This window comes from Nelusetta ayraudi, unplaced genomic scaffold (genome assembly GCF_046127955.1).
Source record: "Nelusetta ayraudi isolate G7.1 ecotype Tasmania unplaced genomic scaffold, CSIRO-AGI_Nayr_v1 ptg000042l, whole genome shotgun sequence".
Taxonomy (NCBI): domain Eukaryota; kingdom Metazoa; phylum Chordata; class Actinopteri; order Tetraodontiformes; family Monacanthidae; genus Nelusetta; species Nelusetta ayraudi.
The window spans coordinates 19,937,691-19,962,974 of NW_027466092.1; the positions used below are offsets into that span (position 1 = coordinate 19,937,691).

General features: G+C 43.0%; 2 protein-coding genes across 2 annotated transcripts in view; both read left to right on the top strand.

The window, feature by feature from the left end:
• col25a1 (collagen type XXV alpha 1 chain) overlaps nt 1-23,357 on the top strand; it is a 119,458-nt gene extending 96,101 nt beyond the window's left edge. Inside the window, exons 13-39 of the mRNA XM_076035415.1 lie at nt 13-57; nt 627-653; nt 2,063-2,107; nt 5,886-5,918; nt 6,281-6,316; nt 7,515-7,559; nt 8,503-8,565; nt 9,009-9,077; nt 9,927-9,971; nt 10,095-10,139; nt 10,486-10,563; nt 11,103-11,126; nt 11,574-11,618; nt 11,709-11,753; nt 11,978-12,058; nt 12,136-12,198; nt 12,308-12,358; nt 12,945-12,971; nt 13,201-13,281; nt 14,200-14,235; nt 14,662-14,715; nt 14,884-14,937; nt 15,631-15,657; nt 15,923-15,976; nt 17,202-17,288; nt 18,978-19,016; nt 20,926-23,357. Coding sequence (XP_075891530.1) covers nt 13-57; nt 627-653; nt 2,063-2,107; nt 5,886-5,918; nt 6,281-6,316; nt 7,515-7,559; nt 8,503-8,565; nt 9,009-9,077; nt 9,927-9,971; nt 10,095-10,139; nt 10,486-10,563; nt 11,103-11,126; nt 11,574-11,618; nt 11,709-11,753; nt 11,978-12,058; nt 12,136-12,198; nt 12,308-12,358; nt 12,945-12,971; nt 13,201-13,281; nt 14,200-14,235; nt 14,662-14,715; nt 14,884-14,937; nt 15,631-15,657; nt 15,923-15,976; nt 17,202-17,288; nt 18,978-19,016; nt 20,926-20,952 — 1,326 coding nt within the window. The 3' untranslated portion in view covers nt 20,953-23,357. The remainder of the gene's footprint in view (nt 1-12; nt 58-626; nt 654-2,062; nt 2,108-5,885; nt 5,919-6,280; nt 6,317-7,514; nt 7,560-8,502; nt 8,566-9,008; nt 9,078-9,926; nt 9,972-10,094; nt 10,140-10,485; nt 10,564-11,102; nt 11,127-11,573; nt 11,619-11,708; nt 11,754-11,977; nt 12,059-12,135; nt 12,199-12,307; nt 12,359-12,944; nt 12,972-13,200; nt 13,282-14,199; nt 14,236-14,661; nt 14,716-14,883; nt 14,938-15,630; nt 15,658-15,922; nt 15,977-17,201; nt 17,289-18,977; nt 19,017-20,925) is intronic.
• The window catches only part of etnppl (ethanolamine-phosphate phospho-lyase), a 106,046-nt gene that overhangs the window by 68,926 nt on the left and 11,836 nt on the right, over nt 1-25,284 (top strand). The window lies entirely within an intron of this gene.

A 25,284-nucleotide genomic window follows, 5' to 3' on the forward strand; every position in this document is an offset into this window, starting at 1 on the left:
TGGTGTTCTTAGGGGGATGTTGGCATCCCAGGACTGGACGGTGTACCCGGAGCCAAGGTCTGGTGCACACGACTTCTTATTAAATCACGCCACTTTGTTTTGTTCGTTTTTGTTTTGAGCTTCATTTCTTTTTTGATTTGCCATCAAAGGTTGGACTTTCTTCTCCTTTAAATTCTGGACATCACAACCCCCTTTTCCCATTCCATGAGTGTTTTCTATATTTCGATGTATTATGTGACATGTTTTATTTGTTGTTTATTTCATTCATATTTGCTGAATGACATACTGCACATCTACATACATCTATATAAATGCTGTATGCATCTATTCATTCATTGTCTTGTAGTTTTCTTCTTTTTCTTCTCAGTGTAAACAATTGCATCATTATTGCAGTATTGACAAGTTTATTTGTAACTCATTAACTTTTTTTTTTCTTTTTCCAAACTGCTTGAGTAAGCAGATGCTTGTGGGTCTGTCCTGAGACAAAGCAGCCTTAACATAAAACCTTTAAAACCTTCCATAATCCAGCATGAATGAAACCCCAGATACGATCTGACCCTAGTGGCTGCACCCACACACACCCCTCAGCTTCTCCGCCTTTAATACTCTGCTTTCTTTCCCAACAGGGTGAAATGGGAGAGCGAGGTGAAAAGGTAAAGTCAGATTTCAGATCACTAAATATTCTCGATAACCCGGCCAAGTGCGATGATCCTCTGAGGTTTAACGTCTCGTGATGAACTGTATCTTGTTCTGTTTTTCTCTTTCGTTAACGTGATGGACTGGGTTGTGTTCTGGAGTCAGTGTTGTTTGGTGCAGAAATATTCAGACATCTCCCTCTCTATCGATCCCGAGGATCCTGATTGTTTTTCTTTGCTTCAGTTGGGCTCAGGGTATCGCATGAGAGATCACTTCAGTGACCTCGGTCAGCACTGATGATTAAATCAGATTATCGGCCTTAGACCACCTGAACCGACTGCAGACTCATCAGAAGTGGCACCAGAGAAGTTGTGTCACTTTTGTCTGCGCTGAGCTGAACTAACCCTAAACTGCACATCACGTGAAAGAAACAATTGCCGCTTCTGTCGTGTCGAGTCCCTCTAAAGCAAGTCTGACTGCAGTAACATCTCACCGTGACGGTGGACCAAGCTGAAGGGTGACGCATCCAAATGCTAAGCTCACTAGAGTGGGCTCCATTTCAGCGTGCTCCACGAGGGCACAGCTTCACTCTTACTCATTGGCTGGACTTGCTTTTTTATTGCGTGACTCACAAACCTAAAGGCCTCCATTTACCTCATGCAGGTTTATCACGAGCGAAAGAATAATCTTTATAGAGAGCACTGAAGTTCAGTCCAAGCGGGTTTTGTACTCGGGACGAGCCAGAAGTGCTCCCACATATGTTTTTTCTGGCCTTGGCTGCCGAGTGGAGAGCCAGCGGGAACGACAACATTCTCCTCGAACCAAAACACAGGTCATTGTTTCTTAACGTCTTCTGCGTTCTGAAGCCGTAAGATTGTTGTCATAATCGCTGCAGCATGTCAGTCACAACTGCTCACGTCAGCCTCGCGGTGGCGCCGGAGAAATGTCTGCAGGCTGGACTTCAGTTGGAAACCCATCCAAAGTTGCGTTGAGACGTTTCGGTGGATCGACACGCTGTCAGTGAACGGAGGCAACGTGCACGCATGCAGACTGCAGTTTGGCAGTTGATGAGTTCTGGGGAAGGACACCAAATAATGAAGCACACGCTTCTTCCAAGAACATGTGACTCATTCAGATGTTCATGAAACACGTCCAGGACTTTTGCGTCGTGTCCCCACGAACTGCATCGCTGCCAGTGGACTTGCGGGGCCTCGTGGTATGGTGTTGGCACGTGGTGCTGACTGTTTTCTTAATTGTTTGGTTCATTTGCAACATGATGTTGTGCTCATGCAGCCAAGGTGTGAGATACGTTTGTGAGGAGTTATTTCCGTTTCAATTATGACACATTCAATTCTCAATTATTTAACTTTTTCATTTGTTGGCCATTTTTTTCTAATGAGATGTCTGTGTTTGCTTTCGTCCTCAGGGCGATATGGGCGAAGACGGAACCAAAGGTGACCTGGGAGAAAAGGTGAGTGAACATACAGGAAGGTTCTCGTCTCCTGCATCATTTGTGTTCAGAGGGAAATTCATTAGGATGCTACGGTGACATTTGCTGTATATCCCCTGGTTGGATGGCTCAGCCATTCATTCAGGCGTATTTGTCATGGTGACAGCTTGTCAACAATGTGAATCCATTTCCAGGAAAACCTCGACTGGAGGGTGCAGAAGACCTGAGCTTCTTTTTTTCCTTTAAAAAAAATCCCTCCTGTTTTTTATTCCTCTAGTGGCAGCTATTGTTTAAAATACAATGATTGGAGCAACATTTGCGATATCGTCATAATAGATTCATAAATATACACAAATACCTTGTGGGGGGGGGGAAGTACACAGAAAAATTAAAAATGATGTAATTAAAAAAAATGCTAGTCTCTTGAGCACAGTTTTCCAACCCTTGTGGGAGAAAAGATGGAAAAGTTGTGTTTCGCCAACAATCTTTGTTAGAATATTGAAAACAATATTCCTGCGTACTCAAAATGTCAAAGCCAATTTATCGCTGATCAGCGGGGAGCAGCTTTGATAACTGTTGTGCCTTTATGGGATGGCCGGCGGGTGTTTCTGCTGGAAACAGATGCAGGAGCTTCTCTGCGAGGAAGCAGAACAAAAGGGGGGGGGGAAAGGTGATAAAAGTTTGCAGCTCGTACGCTGATCTACATTTATGTGGTAAATTTAAAAAGGGTGGGGGTCGAAACAGGGTTCTGGCAGCGAGACAAAGGGAAGGGCAGTGCATCATGGGAGCTCGTGCTGTCGGCCGTCACCTGCCGTTCATCCTGCCGCAGTGTTTCCGTGCGCCGCACAATAAAAGGAGACAGCGTGCGTAAAAAAGCTGCAAACGGTGCCGATTTTTTCATCAGCCAGAAGCGTAAAAGTGTTTTAGTGCACATGTGGCAGGAGTAAGTGTCTCCAAATTGAGACGTAACTCAGCGCGCACGCAGACGACTTTAACACATGTCCGACGCATTGAGCTCTCCGAGTGATTCCTGCGAGCGGATAAAACCATTTCTCACGCGTGCATACCTTCCTTTCGTGTTTACATATATGTGCGCTTGTGTATATATTCACACTCCTGTCATCGAGAGTTTTGCATCTGATCAGCTGCTTCTCAAAGTCGTTTTCGTGTCAGAGAGGAAGGCCCGAGACGTTTCTCATGCCCAGAGGAGCCAAAGTTAACAACAGGCAGCACGCACTGCAGGCGAAACGTGGTTGAGGCAGCAAAACATTCAGTAAATGGGTGAAAGGAGGGGGTTCACTGGCGGATTGTTTTAACAATTGGAAGCATGTGAGAGAGTAAGAGGACGTGGATGTTCAAAATGGGGAAAAAAAATAAATCGTAAAAATCATCTCGTCGTCTGACACTCAGTCTTTCTTCTCTGAATAGGCCGAGTGTCCTCTCTCACGCACATTATCTATCTACACAATGAAATAGTCAAATGCTGTTACACAGACTGCAAAGACCTGGTAGGCCAACTGGTATGTCAATGTTCAACCTGAAGAGAAAAGATGGCAAGAAGAAAGCTAACAGACCTGCTCTCCTCCTCAAACTCCCAAACCCTTCAGCAGGAACAGCAATTGCATATAATGTATTACCAATAAAAATGATTATTATTATTATTATTATTATTATTATTAAAGGCTAACTGTAGTTAGTTACAGCTAGCTTGGTCTCAGTCTCAACATGGTCTTGGTCTGGTCACTAGAAACACCGGAGTCCCCCTGTGTTTGTAGTGTATTGCTCTCGGTTCCGGTGGTCGTGACTACATGACTCATAATTATCCATCTATTTACGATAATCCACGCATATAATCCATCTCTATTCAATTCAATGATCTGACAAACTATTTATTGGTCAGACTGCTCAAACAAATAGTTTCTGGAGCGTAAATACATGAGTGGCCGCAAAGTTGTTTTCTTTCCTTTTCATTACCTGCTATATCGCTGTCATTAGTGATGGTTGGATTTTAATTTACTGTTCCTGATGTGGCTTGCATCACATGGCTTATTTAAAACACATTACTGAAACTAATGCTAAAAAGGTTCATTCTAAACCATTAAGCTTTGGTGCCTTTGGTGAATTAAGTGCAGCTTGTTTGAAAGAAGAAGAAACTTTCATGGCGTTAGATATCTAGGTGTTGGTTGTGCAAATTGGTGTCACTTTGAAACACCAAGATCCAGTCAGAGCTCCTGGATGCGTTCCCACAAGGTGGCAGGGCCCACCTGCCCCAAAGGCCAACCATAATGTGTTCACTGATGGCTGTTAATGAATGTGGGCAGTACATTTCAGCAGCTTTGTGGACTTTTAATAGTCACTTGAGCCACAACTGGCTCTCTGCTTGCAGATGAATCTCCACCACCCTGAGCTGCAAACTGGGAAATGGTTTGATTTAAACCCTTCTCGGTAATTGGATCATCATAATATTATCTTTGAATGCCAATGTGTGGCGGCAGCAGTGATGAAGTGGTGCGGCCCTGCAGTTAAGAATCACTACCACGATGGTTAATGGTTCGGCTGGAGTGTTTCTGGTGAGCCGTGCCACGCCTCGGCTCACCTCCCACCACTTTTTCCACATTATAGAGCCTTATTTGAAGTCGATTACAGCCGAGAGAAGTCTCACTTGTGTCCTGGGGCTTAGTGTTGCTTGTAATCATTTTGTCGTGCCAGAAATAATGCGACAGTGGTTAGGCTGTAGGCGAAACAAGCTAACTGATTGTTCAGCATGGGTGTCTGTGCTCCTAATGATTGCGATTAGTCCACCATGCCAAGGGACTGTCTACAAGAAAACATTTTCATACATATGTGCAAAAATATTGTTGCAGTGGAGCTGGTTCTTCACACAGCAAAACTGTTTTGCACAAAAAACGCCAAAGTAAAAAAGCTTTTGCTTCCACTTTTCCACTATAAATTTTCTTGGGTGCACATCTGCAATGCCAAAGAAACTATTGAATGTTTTGCACTTGTTGTCACAGCATTAACGTGTGTGCGTGTGTGCTTGCGTGCGTTTTCAGATCTTTATACCTTCGACAAAATGTGTATGGAAAATCTTGTATAAACGCAGGAATGATACTTTTTCATGTTAAAAAAAGACATTGCTGTCCATGTGTGCATGCCGAAGAGCATGGCTGAAAACAGAAAACTGCCACGATTAAACACGCCTTGTGTGCCGTGCAATATAATGAGCCCCATAAAACGCTGAGGCTTTTCCTGCCCTGACTTCTGAACGTGGAGGCATATGTGCAGAGAAACCACACCAGACCGAGACCCCCAGCTCCCTTCTCCCCACCAACCGCCCATAATTAGACTTATTGGCCCCTTGTTTTATGCATGTTTTTGGTGTACGCTCCACAAGTAATGTAATCCGTAGGACAGGGCTTGCACCTCTGGATGACAATGCTGGAAAAAAAAAATCCATCTCTTGCTCGTTGTCCAGCTTGAGGAGGACGCGTCTATGAGGCTTCGTCCTTGCTGAATTTCATGTCACCACTGGTTTTGCTGCTGCACTCTGACAGTGAGAAAACAATGAAACAATTCCCAGCTCCCACGCTTGTCGTCCAATCTGAGCACACTTCTTGGAGAAATCAGGCAATCCTCTATTTGGTTTCTCGCCCATTATTTTTCTGGCAGCTGTTGCAAAATTACATCCATTGTTCGGCAAATAATTGGCCTGTGTGATTGTGCTGTATTGTTTCTTCCTGCTGTTCTCTGTCATAGCCGTCAAGCATTTCCACTCGCTGACTTTGTTTCTTTTTCTCAGGGAGACGCCGGCTCTTCTGCAGCGGGCATCAAGGTAAGAAGCAAAGACTGAAATTCTGTTACGTGTGTTACGACAGGTTTATATTCAGGTGCTACCTACCTAACCTAAGAACCAGACCTTAGCGGGGCTTGTTATCAAACAGTGGGGCTGCATGTACTAGTGTGACTTTCTAAACCAGTTCATTTATTTGTCTATAGGTCATTAAGAATCCAGGAAGGAGATGTGGGTCACAAAAAATATCAATTTTAACATCTCAAACCCAAAGAAAAAACATTTAGGACACTGCATCCACAACAGATCTTAGCCAGCTAACAATGGCAAAATCCCGTAGCGCATGATAAAATATGAAAAACAACCATTATGCCTTGTTTTGAAAAAAAAATCCTGTGTTGCAGGGTGAACCTGGACAACCTGGAAGAAGTGGACAAAAGGTAAAGACAAGTCCTGTGGATGCAGGCGTGACATTTCGTGTCATAAACAGGGCTGGTGGTGCACCTTCAGTGGGATGGAGCCCCCGTGAACAACTCACCGCCATGTCCAGTGTGAACATGCGTCTGGGTCTGCTGCACAGAATGAACTGTGAATGTGGAGCTCAATCGAACACCAGCTCCGTCGTCGAGCCGTCACTCCTCCAATTCGTTCCGTGTTGGATGCTACGTTAACCGACTGGAAACACTTCTACTTGCCAGCGCTTGCAGGCAGCCAAGGCGTCAGAAATGCTAATAAACTAAGTATGCTAGAGCAGGAGGAGTTGTTTCCGTCCAATTAAGACAGCCCTGAGTGACTCGGGACCTCTGCTCAGATTGCACCAGTCCGACATCTGATGAGTTTTTAATCCCGGCTGCCACTAAACAAACAGAAGACTGGAATGGATGCCCCGGTGCCCCTCCCCCTCTTCCCCCCTGCGCCCTCCAACTGCTTTACCTCAGCTTTCCTTTCGCAGCTTGTGCTGGCTCTCTTTAAAGACACAGTGATCCAGAGATTAAGTTCAAATCAAAGTTTTTTTCTCACTTGCCCATTCACAACACTGTCATTGGCCCCGATGGGAATTTACAGCTCGGTCTTGTTCCAGCCCATCATTTCCACTCGCACACTAAAAATACAACAAATTTAATGGAGCATTAAATTGTCCACAGTTGGAAACTTTTGTCCTTGAAGTCTTGCAAGAGGCGTCACAATGGACCTGACCTTTGTTTCCACTGTAAATCCAATGGCGACGTTCCGCCGACTCGCGCATGACAAGAGTCTGCACTTCTGACAGTGAGGTTGGCCTCTAATCTAAAAACCCCATCCTGGAACAAGAGTTCTTCACACCTGCTCGAACCAATGAAATGAGGAAAACAGCTCTAAATATGGAGAATTTAGGAGCTGCGCATTTCTTAACAAGCACTAATCCCGAGGCCGAGGCTGCATGAGTTGGTTTCAGAATGCATGTGCAAGTTGCTCACTCCAAGTGACTGACAGTCGAATCGCGCTTGGTACACGGCAGGATGCCTCACTTTTTCGGGTTTTTTTTTTTCTTTTGTTTTTTTTTTTGTTTTTTTTGGACTGGATAGCCAAAGAGTGAACAGCTTCGGTTAGCTATCTCCGGCACACTTAGCTGTAACATGTCACACTCTTCCTGTGTAGGGAGAGCCAGGACTCCCAGGGCTGCCTGGACTGCCAGGGATAAAGGTAAATGCTTCGCTGTTTTTGTCCATCCATCCTCCCCCCGCCCAAAACCCTGCTCTTATCCCGTCCTCCAGTGTTGTCCGCGCTCGTCTCATCAAGCTGGCCAATTACTCGTATGTGTCGCTTTGCCATTGGCGCAAACTCTTCATCGTGAAGCTCTCTCTCCCGCAAGAGATGAACCCAAAAGAAACCGAAACCTGGATTCGGAATTTACCATCATTATTATTATTATTATTTTTTTTTTATTTTGCTGTTTTGAGTCGAGGTCATTCAGTCATCAAACAGCCGCCTGGCTGTATTTCAGGATCATTGGCTTCTTCGTAGCCCATGGATGCAACAGAATTGCATGATGGGACTGTGCTTGTTCCTGCTTCCTTGCCCGCTCTTTCACTTTGCATACTTTATGTTCTCCCGTCTCAACTCAAACGACCTGAGTGCTTGACGCATCCTAACAGTTGTGCTCTGCAGGTTCGTCCTTGGCTCACACTTTATTCACTCTCTGTCTCCTTGTGGTGGGTGACAGAGGGGCAAAAGAGGTCCCAATTATAGTGCTTTCACAGAATGAAGATGCGTGAGTCGAGCCAGGCGGTGAGCTCGCTGTGGACAGTGTGGCTTCGTTGGTGGGCTGTTTTGTTTTTTTTTTCTTTAAGGGAACACATCACTGTAACTGATGAGCTTCTAACGAGGCCTGAATGTCTGTGGACCCTCCAGAAGAGATGTCAAGCTGCCCATATCATGGACATGTGTGTGTGTGTGTGTGTTTGCATGATCCCGAGTGTGTGTCAGTTGGCGCATGTGTGTCTGCGTCCGCCCATGCATCCTTAGTGTGTATGTATGTGTGTGTCATGGGCTCATTCCCAGCTGCTGGCAGTGTTGGTACACCTTAGCTTCCCACCGGATGCATGATGGATCACTTTAATTATTATTGCGTTCCAATTTCCACCAGGGGGAGCCAGGGTTCCTTGGCCCTCAGGGCGAGCCGGGTCTGCCGGGGCTCCCAGGAACCAAGGTGGGCGGTTTTTACTTTAATGATTTGGAAGTGTTGAGGGAATTTCAACTCATCTCATCCATGTGCTTGTCTAAATACAGCAATTTATTATGATCACTTCAATCTCCAATTCTATTGAATATTTTAAATGCATTATTTTCAAATCAAAACCATTTGGCTCTACGTCCTTGTTGCTCATGTCAGATTTCACTCAAGCTCATTGGCTAATTCATAAACTGGATGGTTTTCTGTTTTGTAAATAAACTATTGAAACAAAAGATCTTACGCCAAAATGTTGAAATTGTTGAGATTGCTCGACTGAAGGTGACGAAAACAACAAACTTCAGCATCGACTACTTCGTGTTAAAGAACTAAAGCTCATCACGTATGAAGATTAATTTGTGAAGGGTTTGAAGGCCAGTTGTGAAAGATAAAGGCTGTGATGTTTGTATTTTTTTCTGCAGGGTGAGAGAGGCGAGCACGGGCCCCCTGGTAAAGGTGAAAGGGGAGAACCTGGAGTCATTGGACCAAAGGTCAGTTCTTCAGCTGCAGCTTTGAGAACACAACTAACTACTGATCCCTTAAAGGTCTGGATTTAGCGTGACAAAGGCAATATAGACTCACCAGCCATTGGTTACATCTTGCTAGAATGATGATGAACCCCTCTGCGTTCAGAACTGCTTGTGACAGAGATTCAGCAGCTTCAATGGAGCTGCAAAGATTACCCAAAAGTTTTGCTCCTTGATGTCATCATCGCCTGCACATCCATGACGTCAATCAACTGGTGCCCCACAACCACTCACCCTCACATCTAGACAAGGCACATTAGCTTCAAGTGCACGTGCCTGTACAGATATTTTATTGTGGTTGATGAATGCCACTGGTTTGGAGGCAGAAAGAAAAGCAACAATTTTCTTAGTTTGAATCGCCTCAAGTGTCCCGCCAAGCATGGAACTTCTAGGCCTTTGCTGCCACCTAATGTCCTCCAGCCTCTCCTGCAGGGTGGACATGTTCTTCACTATGTGGAGCACATCCCTGGAGTGAGGATTTTCATTCACAAACCATCTGATATTCGTAGCTGGTTTAACCATCAGAGCAGCGTGTAATGAGATCACATCCCTCCCGGGAGTCTGCTGCGTAAACCTGATTACCCACAGTTTACATCTGGCCCAGCAGGTCGCTGCAGCTCCAGCCTAAACTCCGACGTGCTTCTCGGGAGAGCATGGTCCTGAGAGTGGAGCTCAGCTTGATCCACTCCAAATAAACACTCTGTGGGTCCTGGCGAAACTCAGGCCATTTTGACAGTTTAGACTGAGACCATGAAGACGGCTTGTTTTCTGTCTGACCTGCTGTTGTCGCGTCATCGTGGCTTTTTGTGGCAGGGTTCTCCTGGAGAGGCTGGTATGCCCGGTTCCAAAGGGTCAAAGGTGAGCGGACCAATCTTGTTTCCTCTTAAACCTGTCTAAATCCCACTCTCGCCGTCTCCAGGTTCAGCATTATGATTGACAGAAAGCTTTCTAGCGACTGTTTGTGTGTTTGTGTTGCATTAGGGCGAGACGGGCGATAAAGGAGACCTGGGATCCATCGGCCCAAAGGTGAGACTTTGCCTCCATTGCTGTGCTGCGGTTATGCGCCAGTTCACCACCAGAGGGCAGCATTTAGACCATGTTAGGACAAACTGGTTTTGAACTTAATAAAAATCACATTAATTTTATCTAATGTGGCTCCAAAATAAAACACAAACTGTCAGCTTTAAAAAGTCACGTGATGGCTTTTGAGGTCTGAGGCTGCTCTAGTTGGATTGACATTGTGCTTAGTTGGTTGCACAGAGGCATCAAACTGCAGGGGACGCTATTGTTGATCTTGTCTCCTGGTCTTATCCAGGGTGATTTATAACAAGACCTTTAAAATGTGTTTGTGTGATTTGTCCGCTGTGTGCAGGGCCCCCCAGGGCAGAAAGGAGACGTAGGGGCTACAGAAATCATCGACTACAATGGCAACATCCAGGAGGCGCTACAGGTCAGACCAGCTGGGGCTGCCAAATCAAATCCGTCTGATTTCAGGAACTGGGACATATTGTGACGTTTTCTTGTGCTTTTGCTCTGGAATGTGGTGAAAGAGTCAGTAGGCATGAAGAGCGACACCTGCTGGTCAGAGCTGTTTTTTCACAGCTTTCTCCCTTTGTTAAAAGGAAGCTTTTGAAGAAAGAGAAGTTTTGCATGTAAAATTGAGTTTTTCATACTCGTAAGAATCGAGCGTTTGTGTGTTTTTATTTCAGTTTGGTATTTTTTAATGTATGGTTGCTCTAATTGTATATTTTATATGTAGATTTGTTTTCTGTAAACCATTCCTTTTCTGCTGTCATAATTTTTCAATAACATTCCATCCTCATAGATTCTATTCTATTCTGTCTATTCCCTCTAACACTTTAGAAATGTCTTTGTGTTGATGGAGTGTCTGTGCAGAGATGACGCCAATGTTCTCTCTCTGTTTGACCTCTCCTGTCTCTGTACCTCTGCTCCTTTTCTTCCTCTACTTTCTACTGTGGCCATCTGCAGAAGATCACCACTATCACAGTGACGGTAACTAATCTTTGATCTGTCTGCTTTGAATCGCATTTGTACCACCTCCTAAGTCTCCCTCAGGCAGCTTTTGGTTGCAACAGTCACTCCAAAGTCGACCTTCTACCAACCAGATCTGTATTTATGTGCAGTTTGTTTGCTCTAATTGCAGAAGTGTGTTAATCATTTTTGACAGGAAATGTTTGTATCACATATTTTGGGTCAGATCATGAATTACAGTGGCTTCTTAAAACAAATGTTGCTACTTAGTAAGCTAAGTAGTCTTATTTAACAATCCATTGAATGTTCAATAAAGGAATCGAATCCATTCATTTCAGCGCTGTCCCGGCTATCCCAGCTGCCTTGTCTGTGTGCAACGTTGCACTTGTGGTACATGGTTTTTCATGTCTAACCCCTTTTTTAAGGTCTGCGCTATAAATTTCTTGCTTGGTCTCTTTTTGTCACCAGGGCCCTCCGGGTCCTCCAGGGCCGATAGGACCTCAGGGTTTTAAGGTAAAATGAATTGTTGCTTTTTGTTGAACCGGTTTCACTGTCCTAAAGAACAGCCTTCCAAAATAGTCTGTCTTGTTCATGGTCCTCCAGGGGGATCGAGGGATGCCTGGTCTGCCTGGACTTGATGGTGAACGGGTGAGTTTGCTGTTTTATATTTTGAAAGCTCCAAAATGAGCTGTTTAGCTATTTAATGAATGAGTCATTTCCTTTATTTTAAAACAAATTATACAACCGTGATTGATTTTCCTTGTCTGTTTACTGTAGTGAAATAATTGATAGCTTATTGCACTTTTTTCAATGTCATATATGCATGCTAATGTTACGAGGCCAAATTGGAAAACCTTTGCTACCCCCTGCAGGGCTACAAGGGCTCTAAAGGAGATATGGGAATGCCAGGTGCCTCAGGGGACAAAGGTGCCACTGGTTTACCAGGCCTACCGGTGAGAGATGCAACAACTTGTCTACAATCCTGCTGCACCTCAACAACACCTGTCTCATGAATCCTGTCCTCCATTAGGGAATCAATGGAGTCAGAGGTGACAAAGGAGATCCAGGTCTTCCTGGCCCTCAGGGTCCTTCAGTGAGTTGCAACGATGACATTTCCACAAATACATGATTTCCAAGATACTGGGGAGAGAAAATGTTGGTGCCGTTGGTGTTGGTTCAACATCTGTCATTGATATTTGCAGATAACTGGCCAGCCGGGACCTCTAGGGCCCCATGGACCTCCAGGACCAATGGTAAATGATGAATGGACAATTCTGGAAATCACAAAACAAACTGACTGAGAGTGATCCACTTTACTCAATATCTGATCTGCTCTATCCACTTAATTCTTTATATTGCACAAATGAAAGAAATGAAGTATTGCTCTTCATACATACAGCTTGATCAGTTTTGAAAGTGAACTTGGATGGAACTTTATATTGCATCCAAGATTCAACATGCAGGTTTATGTCTAAATACACCCTGGGCAACAAACAGTCCCTGCTATAAGTTGTACCAGTCCAAATCTAGTCTAATATTCAGAATAGGTGGTCCTATGTTTGTCCAAACAGATATCCTCAGGGAAAAGCCTTGGAAAGCCTTGCATCCATGCATTTGACATTTGCGAGTTTGTCCTGACTCCAAGATGGACACGGCTAATTGCAAAACACATTTGTGAACACAAATAAGTAACATCACAAGACAATAAAACAAGTGTGTGGACAGACCTGCGTGAGCCGCAGCAGAGTCCAGAAATATTAATGAACAGCATTGGTTCCTTAAATGTACAACGGTCACAATGTACAACGGTCACTGAATATATATTTTTTGCACTTTTAGGGCCCTCATGGTTTCCCTGGACCAAAGGTAAGTCTCCACAATCTCAGAAATGTTGTGTCCATTACACAACAACAACAAAAAACACCAGGAAAGTTGCTCTACCAGTAACTGTTACTCATTGATAGAACTTGTGTGCTTGACCTACGGTGGTGGTGGAGCAGTAGATGTCGGTTGTTGGCGTACCTCTCATAGATTGCATGCTGTGAACAGGTGCTGTGGCAGGTACAGTAAATAAACTTGCGTTGTTTTCTCCCAGGGTGAACCTGGCTTGCACGGGGTGAAGGGCATCCGAGGGGAGCCAGGGCACAAAGGCGATCGTGGACCACTCGGTCTCCCCGTGAGTACCCTGGAGGGAGGGGATTTTTTACCCACTATACCCTTCATCATTTAGTGACCTCAGGCATCCTGAACACCTCCCATGTCTGTGTATTAATTCAGCGATGTGTGCGTATGTCTTGACTGTATGGGTTTTTATTTTGTTTTGTTTTACAGTGGACGGGCACTTAGCTGGAGGCAAACAACCCTCAAGACATGTTAGCCAACCTTAGCTGGCAAAAATTACAAATTTGTTCTTCAAAGCTTCAAAAAGGCTAAAAATGCCTCAATCAATGAGAAATTGAACACTGTACTTTACGCTACGTGATTCTATTTTATGTTGGACCACCTTCTAATGCAAATGCATGTCCTGTTCAAACAAAGACTGTCCTTGCTAGTTTTGATGGGCAGTTGGGGCTGCTATGCAGGGGTTTGAAGACAGTAACAGTACTACTGTGTTTTCTTTTTGGTACCTGACAAGCAAACTAAACGACATTCAAAAGACTCCCACATCACCTGCTACCCTGTGGTGGCGCTTCATGTTTTCAGCCAGCGCTAATAGTATGATACCATCTTGGCGTTGGCTGTAACAGGTACTCTAAAGAATAAAGACCTATTGAAGGATTGTTATCAAACTCTAGAATCATGTGAGTGGTAAAGAACAATAAATGGTTGTGCTAATGGTTTGGGCAAGTCTCCATGAATGTCAGGCCACGCAGAATGAATGTGAATCGGTGTGTGTCTGTGAAAGTATGGCCTCCTCCATTTCACGCTGCCACACTCATTTGGCCACGCCGACTGCTGAGTGACCTCCCTCCTATAACACAAACAATGCAATCGAGTTGTTGTGAACCCTGCCATCAGTGTGTCCTAATAACAGTGTTCATCTGGTTACTAATCCCGCCTTGTTCATGTCACTCATACCTCCATAACCACGCAGGGAGCCTCCGGCTTGGACGGCAAGCCCGGAATTAGGGTGAGTGTCATGTGACCAAGAAGCTCCACCGACTCCTCTTCCTCCCTCTTGCCCCCCGCACACCCGTCTTCATCTTCATCACCCCTTTGTTTGTGCATTTTGTGTATCATTAAATATTGTCTGTTGGACGTCTTAGCTAGGTCTGGTGAGTTTGACTACACTTTGTTTTCCAAACCCCAAACCCTTTTTAAAAAAAAAAAAAGAATAATAATTTTATTTTTATTAACACACACTCATTCATTAACTGTGTCAGCAGTGTTTTGATTTTCCTCTGTCGCCATTGCACGCGTTGGCCAAAGGGAATATTGGAGAAAATGTGATTGTTAGACAGGATTCTTTACATGATTTTCTTCCTGTTGTTTCCTCGTAAATGTCATTCATCTGAACAAGCAGAGGCTTTCTAACGATGAAACATTCTCTCTGCAGGGAACCGACGGACCTCCTGGTCCATCTGGTCCAGCTGGGCCAAAGGGTGACATAGTAAGACCGATACGTGTTCCAGTATACAGATTACATTATTTATTAAAACTTTGATTGGATGTGATTTCAAAAATGCACACTTAGAGTGAAGTTATGCTATTCCTCTGTATTCTGTGTAGTATTCATAGTAAGAGTGATTCCTGATCTCCGTGATCCCTCTGTGTTTAGGGGGAGAAAGGGACCCCAGGCGAACCAGGACCAAGAGGACCCTATGGACTTCCTGTAAGTTTGAGGACTACAGTGTATGATAATGTTAGTTATAAAGTATAATCTATATTTGGACAGATAAAATTGGACATTTGGATGAATAGTTAGTATTACAAAGTATTTCCTTATTAACAGAGTGCGTATAGCATAGAGCAGGCCTACTAAACTTCTTCAGGCAGCAAAATACCAAAAGTCTAAGGGCCGCCAGCTAAAAATGACAGTCCTGTTTTGAATGTTTACAATTGATTTTGTAACTTTAAAAAATCATTGTAAACGTGACAAGTCTGAGGAAATACACAGAAAACAGCCACATTTACATCTAGATAAGCCAGGCCAAACCTCATTGAACCAAAAAGGTTGTCATGGATATCCGGCACGAGTTGCCCCAGGTCTTGCTGGCATGCAGAGGTTGCTGTGCGCAGACAGTCGTGCAGGTGCTTATTTTAAGAAGGCATATTTGTTTCTTTTCTTAAGTGGCTCCCAGGTGGATATTCATCAGCAAACTCATTGACCCTGATTGTGGGTATCATGGTGTCATTTAAGATGATCACGTTTCATGACAGCAATTGGTCCTCTGTCCCATAGAGGACTTTCTTATTCAACAGTATGCTTGCAATGAGTGCATTCTTACATTTAAAGGTTTATGTCATCAAAAGATTTTGTTGAATGATGCATAATATACATATTCTTCATATGCTGTGTTTGTAGGGAGCTCCTGGAACACCTGGCTTAGATGTAAGTCTTTTTGAAGGAGTATTTCTTATTTTCTTTGCATACACATATAGAATTCCTCTGATGACTGTAAGCATGCGTTTTTCTCTTTCTGTTTCTGAGAGGAGCTTGAAATACTGATCTGCAGCTCCGCCTGTTTCACTCTGTCTTCTTAACTTTGCCTTCACTTATTTCTGCCTCAGTCTTCACGTGTTCTCCTCAGCTCTGTCACACCCAAAACCTGCGTCTGTGCAGCGAAGAGTAATAAAGTGGAGTTGTACTTTTACAGGGGTTGCCAGGCTTAAGGGGAGAGAAAGGCGACGATGGGGAAAGAGGAGAAAAGGTAGATGCAGAGAGGATGCTACGGCTGATTAACACCCTCGGCGTGATGCCTGATGTCAATGGACAGAGACAGGAAATAATGGCTTAGGTGGCTAATACTGTGGCTAGTCCAGCAGAAGAATAGGATTCCAGTGGTTGAGAGTAACGTTGACACTTCTTTAGTCTGCTGCAGAGGCCTCATCAATTGAAGTCTTTCACAGTAATTGGAGAACATTCATCCTCCGTCCAGCCTCTTTGGTTCTCCTCCACTTTTCAATGATTTGTCATCTCACCTTTGAGTCTACCAGTTCGAGCTCAGTCCCATACCATTCCAAAGTGTCAATAAAAAAAAATACACAGAGCAAACATGTCCATTGACAACAGCCTCCTGTACCTCACGTTTGTGAATTTATTTTTGTTTAGTTTTGTTTCCACGCATGGACGAAACATCATGAAACGCCCTGAGTCCCATCCCTGAGTGTCCCGGCCTGTTTATTATTCACTCCTGTGGCAGTTGGAGTCCTTTAAGTGCTTAACCCATGACTAACACGTTTGGTGTCTTTTCTGGATGTGTGATGGCAGATAGGCTCTTGGTTTTTCGTGGACAAATATGCCATAACATGGGCCCCATCAGTTATGATGGCTGGAACACCTCCAAATAAGACCCGCAGACACAGAACCTACACTAATCACATCCCTGTGATTATTTACACTAGCTCTACATGATTATGGATGCTAATGTTGTAGGTGGACACTTGTTATGCCATTATGGCTTTTGTAAGGCACTTGCATGCAGAAAATGTAGCACAGAACCAGGTTTTGTCTGACAGAGTCTCCCTTCAAAGTTCCTGCAGATCAACTTTTAACTTTTTAAATGTTTTTTTCAGTCTTGCATGCTATAGACAGCTTTTCTCTTGCTCTGTCGTAAATGAAATTTGGGTGTTGTTTTTCCTGCTCTTTCTCCTCCTTTGTGCCCTTGACACCCTCTAGGCATCCCAGCTCTGTTTTCTACCAACCCTATTGACCTTAATAGTCCTCCTCCCTTCCTGAGGAATGTCCCTCAAAACCCAAACCTGTCTGGTACCCCTCTCCTATCTAACGTTGATTCTGCCACAAGTGTCGGGCCTTCCTCCTGTTTAATCACTCCTCCCTCTCATCACTAGCCCTTCCTGTCCCCTGATTGTTAAAAAAAAAAAGAAAAGATATTTGAAAGTGATGTCATTGTGACCCACTCGTTGTATCCGCAGGGGGAGAAGGGAAAGAAGGGCAAAAAAGGGCCAAAGGGCGAGAAAGGAGAACAGGGTGCCCCTGGATTAGATGCACCCTGCCCATTGGTATGTCTGAACTGTGAGCTGGGATACGGCCCTCCTGGTCACTTAGAGCAGCCGACGAGGACGAGCGCCCCATGGCTCAGAAGATACCCACTAGAACAAAACAAGCCAAAGCCCATTGGTTGACCTTCCACAAGGACAAATACACACTCAAATCTGTAATATTCAGACTGGATCCACAGTATCAAAGAGCTACCGGGGCAGCTCCTCCTCTGTCCCCCGCCCCAACCCCTGAGTCCATTGTCGAGGATGGACGCAGGGGTCAAAGGTCGTCCACCTCTCTCCCAGTAACATGGCGAGGTCATCTTTGCAAACAGGGTTTCCGGGGATTTAAGGGTGAAAAGGGGGAACCAGGGCAGCCAGGTCTGGATGGGCTGGATGCCCCATGCCAATTGGTACAGTATTCCTCTCTTTGTTCTGCCTCTCTTCACCACGTGCATGCCACTAACCCACCACCACCACCACCACAACCACCACCTCCACCACCTCCACCACCTCAAGTCCCAGCTGAAAGCCTAACCCCAAGCATGGCTCACTGGCATGCCTTGTTTCAAAAGTAAATGAATAAATGAATGCATTTTTAATACTTGTTAGCAGGACTCCACCACCTTCCACATCTCACCTGCTGACTGCAAGCAACCTCTTTCTCAATAACACTCAATAAACGAAATCAACATCTCCCAGTCTGAACTGTCATGTGACCCTCTAACTGATACTTTCCACTCCCTGGGCTTAGGCTGAGATAGAAAGTGCTACTCCCCTCCTGCAGTCTACTCCATAGAACCAGCGACCTTTTTAACCTTGAACGCTAACATCAATTCCTTCAACGAAGCCTGTGAACCCCCCCAAAACCCCTCAAGTACCCCCACCCCCACCCAACCACCCCTGCCTCCTCCCCTCTCTACTACATCTTAAGTTATAACGCCTCCTTTACTTCCCAAACCCCCTTCCTCTATTTGTACCAATTGGGCCAGACTTTGCAGATAAACAAAAAAGTGAAGGCAGACAAACGTCGATCACTTCTCCAAAGATTGGGATAATCGCCCACGTTTTTGTTTTGTTTTTGTTTTTCCGGTGTGATTTTATGCTTTGGTTTACATGAATGATTAAAAAAATCACTGTTGAGATCTGTTTCATGTGTTCATAGATAGTGATACAGTTGCATTGTCGTGCTGTGTGCAGAGTGTGCAGAACACATTTATCATAACTTGTCATCTCACTCAGCTACTTTGTCGTGATCCATAGATAAGTCCAAGTTTTGTGGCAGCAGCAGTTTGTTTTTGTTTTTTCTAAGCATGACTAAAGAGACATTCCTGCAGCTGTCGTCAGGTGGGATGTTTACAATTGCAAAATGAATCATTTGGCAGTTCACACTCATTGAAAGAGTTTAAGGTCCATGAAATTGAGGACCTTAAACTCTGAACGTTTTACACGAGACGACGGCTGCACATGGAATAAGCGAATCACTGCAATGTTTTAAACTCTACAGGGTTTGAAGTCACGTTTGAAGTTTGATCAGTTTCAGTGTCACCTAATGGGATGGAACATCTTGTCACCATTTTTGGAGTGTATCAATATTCAAATCTTGCGCATGCAGTGACTCATGTTCCATTTGGACAATGATGTATGAAGACCTCTCGTCACAGTTTCAGTGTTCATGGTGTTTCCTCTTCCCTGCCTCTCTCCCAACAGGGCCCTGATGGATTACCAATGCCTGGTTGTTGGCAGAAGGTAAGATGAACAAACACTGAATGAAATGTCTGCCACTTTAAACATGGAGCTTCATGTTTACAGTGTGAACAAAACAAAGTGGCCCTAAAAAATGATTTTCAAGTGTTGATCCAGTTTAAGGGAATTTGGCATGCCCGGAGCAATTCATTGGAAAACCGGCAGAGAAACTGGAAATGCTACAAAACAGAAAAACAAAACATGCTGCAAATACAGAAAACAAAAGTGTCTCTGTTGGATTTTATCGTCCTACTAGTTCTTCATTCTCGCTCATTTTCCACTGCATTCCAGTTCCATTTACATCCTATGTCTTGATATTCTTTGAGGTGACTGTCCGTACGTTACTTACAATGTGAAAGTGTAAGTTTTGCCCACGGGTCAGATATAAAAGCTTGCCAACAGATGGCAAGAGCAACAGAGTGACACCATCCAGTAGCTAAATAATTCATGTTATTGTTATGGGCCATTTTGGGCATTTTTTTGACATAGTATTTAATTAATTACTTTCTTTTTCCTACAATAACAAAGGTATAGTTTGCATCACTTAATTTGCTTTGGCAATGTAACACATTTGGGGCCACTTGATTAGATACAATGGTGCGTGTGTGTGTGTGTGTGCATATGTGTATATATACAGTATCTACACTGCCTGTGCGTGTATATACTTATGTATGTATACATACTGTGTGCGTGCGTGTGTGCGCATATAGAAGATAAAGGAATTGCTATTGACTCGTTCAAAGTCACTTAAATCTCCTGTCTTCCACGCTGATGCTTGTTTTGAACAGCAAGTCATTTTCAGAACATGGCTACATGGCTAAGTGCACATCTCAGCTTATTTTATAAACTTATTTCATAAACTGAGACGCTTTTATGTCAACAGGCAATTAAACGTTTTCCTCATACAGTGGCATTAAAGTGCAGCGCAGACAGGGTCACTCCTATCCAGTTCAAATCATGCTTTTGTTTTTTCGTGTTTGTGGCAGTTTTCTCTAATATGTTACCGTGGTCTCAGTTTGCCTGTTTCCTCCTGCTCTTGAGAACATTATGTATGTGTTTATTATTTGTTATCTTTGAGTGAGAACTGAAAGTCCTCAGTGTTTTGTTCTCTCTGTGGCGGTCCATGGCGTGTGCTGTCTGTCCTCATCAAACCAACGTGCTCAACCTCGGCGACATTGTCACCTTGTTCTCTTCTCCTGTGTTTTTTCTTGCAGTGATCACTCTAACCTGAAACAGCATGGATTTTGTAAATAATTGCTTCTTTTATGGTATTTATAGTTTTTTTAATGGATTATTAAAAAAGAAGAAAAGAAGTGTATGTGTACAAAGATAAAAGGGAGATTATCGTTGTCTGGAGTTGTCCCGCCCCCCTACGCTGCTTCTACTCACATCAACCATGTGGAAAAACAAAAGAAAAACAACCAAGTGTGTGTCCGCTCTCTCACATCCTTGTCGCGATCGTCGCCAGTAGTCTTTGCATGGCTCAGACCAGAGTGTAGCAGTGCTGACCAGATCCACACAGAGGAGGACGAGGGGGAGGAAGTGGAGGATCTGGATGTGGACTGGCTCCTCTAAAAACCAAACGCTTCTGTGTTGTTGTGTGACTCATTGCAGCGCCACTTTCTAAAAGATGAAAAACAAGCAAGAAAACATAACAACGAGACTGTGCCAAAACAGTACGCCGCAACAACGCTGCAAAACAAACAAAACAAAACAAAAAAAAAGCATGAGCTGTGTGGTAGAACTGTATACGTGTTGTACGTACATGTCGGTGTTTTCTTCTTCTGTGGTTGCATCATGGCTTCTGCAGAAAGGGGGCGGGGGAAAGAAAGACGCAGCACTAACACGCCAAAAGGAGGCCCTCAGCTCGCCGCCAGTAACACCTCTGCTGTCCTTCAATTCCTTTCCAAAGGGAGTCACGCCGTGGCTGGTCGCCTGAACGGCCCCCTGAGCACGTCTTGAAAGGTTGTTGTTGCTTTATTGTGGTGACACCCGGCCAGAGGGTGCCATGTCAGCAGGTTCACCACCACCATCACCATCATCAACACCACCAGAACCTTCAGGGTGATGTCACCGGTCTCTGGACCAGAGAGTGGAGAGGGGAGATGTCGATGCACTGGCAGAGAATTGGTTTTCAGACGGCGCACGAGAAGCTCCCACACCAGCCTGGCTTTGAGCGCTACGACCGGATTTTGCAGGGCCTCCAGTGGCGACGGGGGCCCCCTGCATGGAGCGCTCGCAGGTCTCCAGAGAGCATTACCTGAATGCAACCATGCATTATTTTGAATTGTTTTGTTTGTTTCTTTCATTTTTGTTCTTGTTCTTCACTACGCTTTGTATTTTTTGTGTATAATAGCCTTTGGTGCCTCAAGCTTTTATTCATTCCTTTATATTACAAAAACGTACGACTTTGTATCCCACGTTCAATTAGTGGAATGTTTATTTTTTGTTTAGTTTTATAAGCTTTGTTTGGACTCAGTTGAGACAGTAGTGAGACGGAGAGGTTGAGGACTGTTTTGAGGCGAAGTTGAGATTGGCAGACGGTCGTGCTAGCTTGCCCACAGCGTACAGTGTTGTCCGTTCAGGTGCACAACCTAACAGTTGTGGATCTCTTAAATACTGAAAACAGGCATTGATTTTAGTGACATATGGAAAGAATTTATTTTTATTGAATGGAACAATTGGGGTCGTTCTATGAGTTGTCTGTTGGAAAACACTCGAGCTCCGCTTTGAACAGCTGGAAGAGTCGCCATGTGTGTCACATTCCGTATTCAGGAGCACATTTACCATGTTTTCTCATCCGCCATGTGTTTGACTGCACAGATATAGCTAGCAGTCAATGAGGTCGGGTTTAAAAACAACAACACCAACAGCGGCCCAGTCCACAACTACACAACACATTTTCTTTATTGTTGATGCTTGTAACAATTTCTTGGTATTTTTGTGCAAATATTTGTGACTCTGTATTTTTAAGTGGTACATTATACATTATTTATTTTTTTAATCATTTCTTAAAAGAAGGCATTTTGGTTCCTGCATTCCTTTAAGTTGTTTCTTGTTTCTTGTTTTATTTTAGCTTTGGGTTTTCTTCTACTGTGTCGCTGCTGTTGATGCACCGTAAACCCAGAACAGTTATGCAAAGGATTTAGTGTAACAGGAGGCAATGAAATATTAATGAATTGCTGTAAATCTTTTCCTAGACCTTATGATAGAAAGCATCTTTTTCTGTTGTTCTTTGCCACCGTCACATGGAAGTAAGTTTAGGAATGGGAACAGATCCAGGGACAGAGCAACAGCACAGCATCACAACAATTTTCAGCAAGTGGCTTCTATTTATTGACTGACATCCAGCAACAGCATGCTTGCTCAATGGCCGGATGATTTACATCTATCTGTTTCATTGTTTTTAGCTTGTGCATTTAAAAATGGTCAGTTTATCAAATGTTTATGACAATTTTCATTCAATGGAGAAAGTTCATTGAAGACCTACATAGAGAGCAACTGTTCTCAACCCACGGTTATCATGTTTGCCAGTGTCCAGCACGTAGCATGCTACGTATGTTTAAGTAGTTTCTAGTTCTCACATTTAAAACTAGCTACGCAAAACTTGTTAATGCCGTGGAAATTGAAACAAATCCAATACATCAGCTTCTGGTTTCCACAACTCTTCAGTTCTGCTTTGAACCACCATTTATTGCCTGATATCCTGTGATAAGCACGCTAGCTATCGTTCGGCTTGTAGGCCTCACAATTAAAAACGCATCCATTTTAGTTGATTGTAGGTCAGATATTTAAAACATGCTACTGACAGACTACCAGTGGTGCGTTGGAGGTCGGGCGGGGGGAGTGGGGGGGCAGGGTTGGTGGGCGGGTGATCCTAGAGGTCAGTTTATTGTTTGTAAACTTTTATCTGATACTGAAATTCCAGAGCAGAGTAAGTGAGAGGGCTCCAGTGTGAGCTCGTGCTGCGGTTACAATATCATTCAGTTACTTCATTTGACGGACTCACCTTCAGCAATTTGCATGCTTGCTGTTGTTAAGCTGCTTGGGCTTAATTTTTTTCCCACCATTTCTCGGTTGGCTATTTACTATTAGCATCAACCACTCACAGCTCACTAATGGTTTTGTGAAAACAGAAATAAAGAATCAGTTTCAAGAGGGAGAGAGCCACAGCGTGGGATGCTTCGGTTTTGCTCCTCGACAGGGACTGATGTTGTGATATTGAGATTGAATGCATAGCACAGTTACAAACTAGCTGTTATTAGCTCTAACTCATTTGTTTTTTAATCTGAAGTATGTGCTTTGAGAAACTGTAATGACAAAACTAAACTAAAAAAAAAAGAAGCAAAATGTCCTTTCTCGTATCTTTACATTGAATGTAGTTTGATATATATGTATAGTGGATTATTAACGTACAGTTGAAATGTGTGCTCATTTGACAAGAAGTGCAATTTATACTTTGGTTATGTGTGTGTGTGTGTGTGTGTGTGTGTGTGTGTGTGTGTGTGTGTGTGTGTGTGTGAGAGAGAGAGAGAGCGAGAGTGAGAGAGTGAGCGTAGCAGTATGCAGCTATTTTGCCTCACACCGTTTGTGACGTCTTTAGCTGCATTTGCTTGGTCGTATACCACTACCTGCAACATTCAATCTACCACAACACAAATTTTACCATCAATTTTAAAGGATCACTATCTTTAAAAAAAAAAAAAAAAAAAAATAGATTTTAAAATTTTTCCTCAAGTACCACCCCTTCATTCTCTCTTTTTTTTAAAAGGATATTATTTCCAGTCATGTTTTACTAAACATTATGCATTTTGTGTTCTATTGATTTCCAGCCGTTCTTCCGGTATTCGTTCTCTCACAGGTTTCTTTATCTGTAGCATGTGCAGCTATATTTTTCTTATTACATTTGAGCAAGTTTGATTGTTGTGTCACGCATCAGATTTTGATTGTTGAAGTGCCAAAATATTTGATTTCCATATCAGTATTACTTTTGACTAAAATGCTTGTTAATTTAGATTGAATCCCATTGTGCATCACGCCATCTGAAACTGGTGTTTTCCCTCTGTGAAAATTTGTGCATACAGAAATGATCAAATCAATCATTTATTGTTTTCTAGGGAGGATAAGTTCCCTGAATCTGTTGGAGCCAAATAAACACAGTCTTTCAAATTTAGTTTTCTCTTCTTTTCTTTGTTGCTGTTGTCCTGAGTGTCTTAAACCATAACTACTTACCCAGAGTTTTTTTTTCTTTATAATGGCCCAATCGCTAAAATCTTTAAGGAAGCCTGCCTGACAGCGCATTTCGTATTTAGAACACTGTCAGGCAGGCTTCATTAAAAAACAGCAGCCCATGATGGCAACAAACTATGAGCCAGACTTTGTGTATATGAGAACCGTTCTAAGGTTAGGAAAGCCAAGTTACTTTTATTGCACTTCTAGTATACACTTTTACTAATGTGTTTATGGACAGTGTTAAGCCTTTGCCAATATAACAATCAAATTTTACACAGCTCTTATCCAAAATATATTAAAACTATTAAACTCAATGCTTCAGTACCTATATGTTTTGCATTAATATACACATCATTATCCTGTGTTTTGTTTTCACCAAGTTTTTTATTAGTTCATGTATATATCTATATGTGTGTGTGTGTATATATATATATATATATATATATATATATATATATATATATATACATATATATATATATATATACATATAAATATATATATATATATATATACATATATATATATATATATATATATACATATAAATATATATATATATATATACATATATATATACACATTGATATATATATATATATATATATATATACAGACCCTTTTCAAAAAATTTGAATATCATGGAAAAGTTCATTTATTTCCATAATTCCATTCAAAAAGTCAAACTTTCATAGATTATAGATTCAGGGCCCACAATTTAAGTGATTTCAAGTATGTATTTGTTTATTTTGACATAATTTGGGCTTCCAGCTCACAAAAACCACGAAAACAGGATTTCAAAAAATACTGTGAAGAAATCAGCCCAGATTTTGCAGGACATGCATTTTTTTAAACTGAGTGTCATCTACTAAACTCAAAGCACCTGCACAGGTTTCCCCAGGTGTCATTAAATTACTTCAGTTTGGTTGAATTGTCTCAGTTCAGTTCAACATGGGGAAGACTGCAGACTTGACAACTGGCCAGAAGAACATCATTGATACCCTCCATAAGCCACAAAAGTTTATAGCCAAGGAGGCTG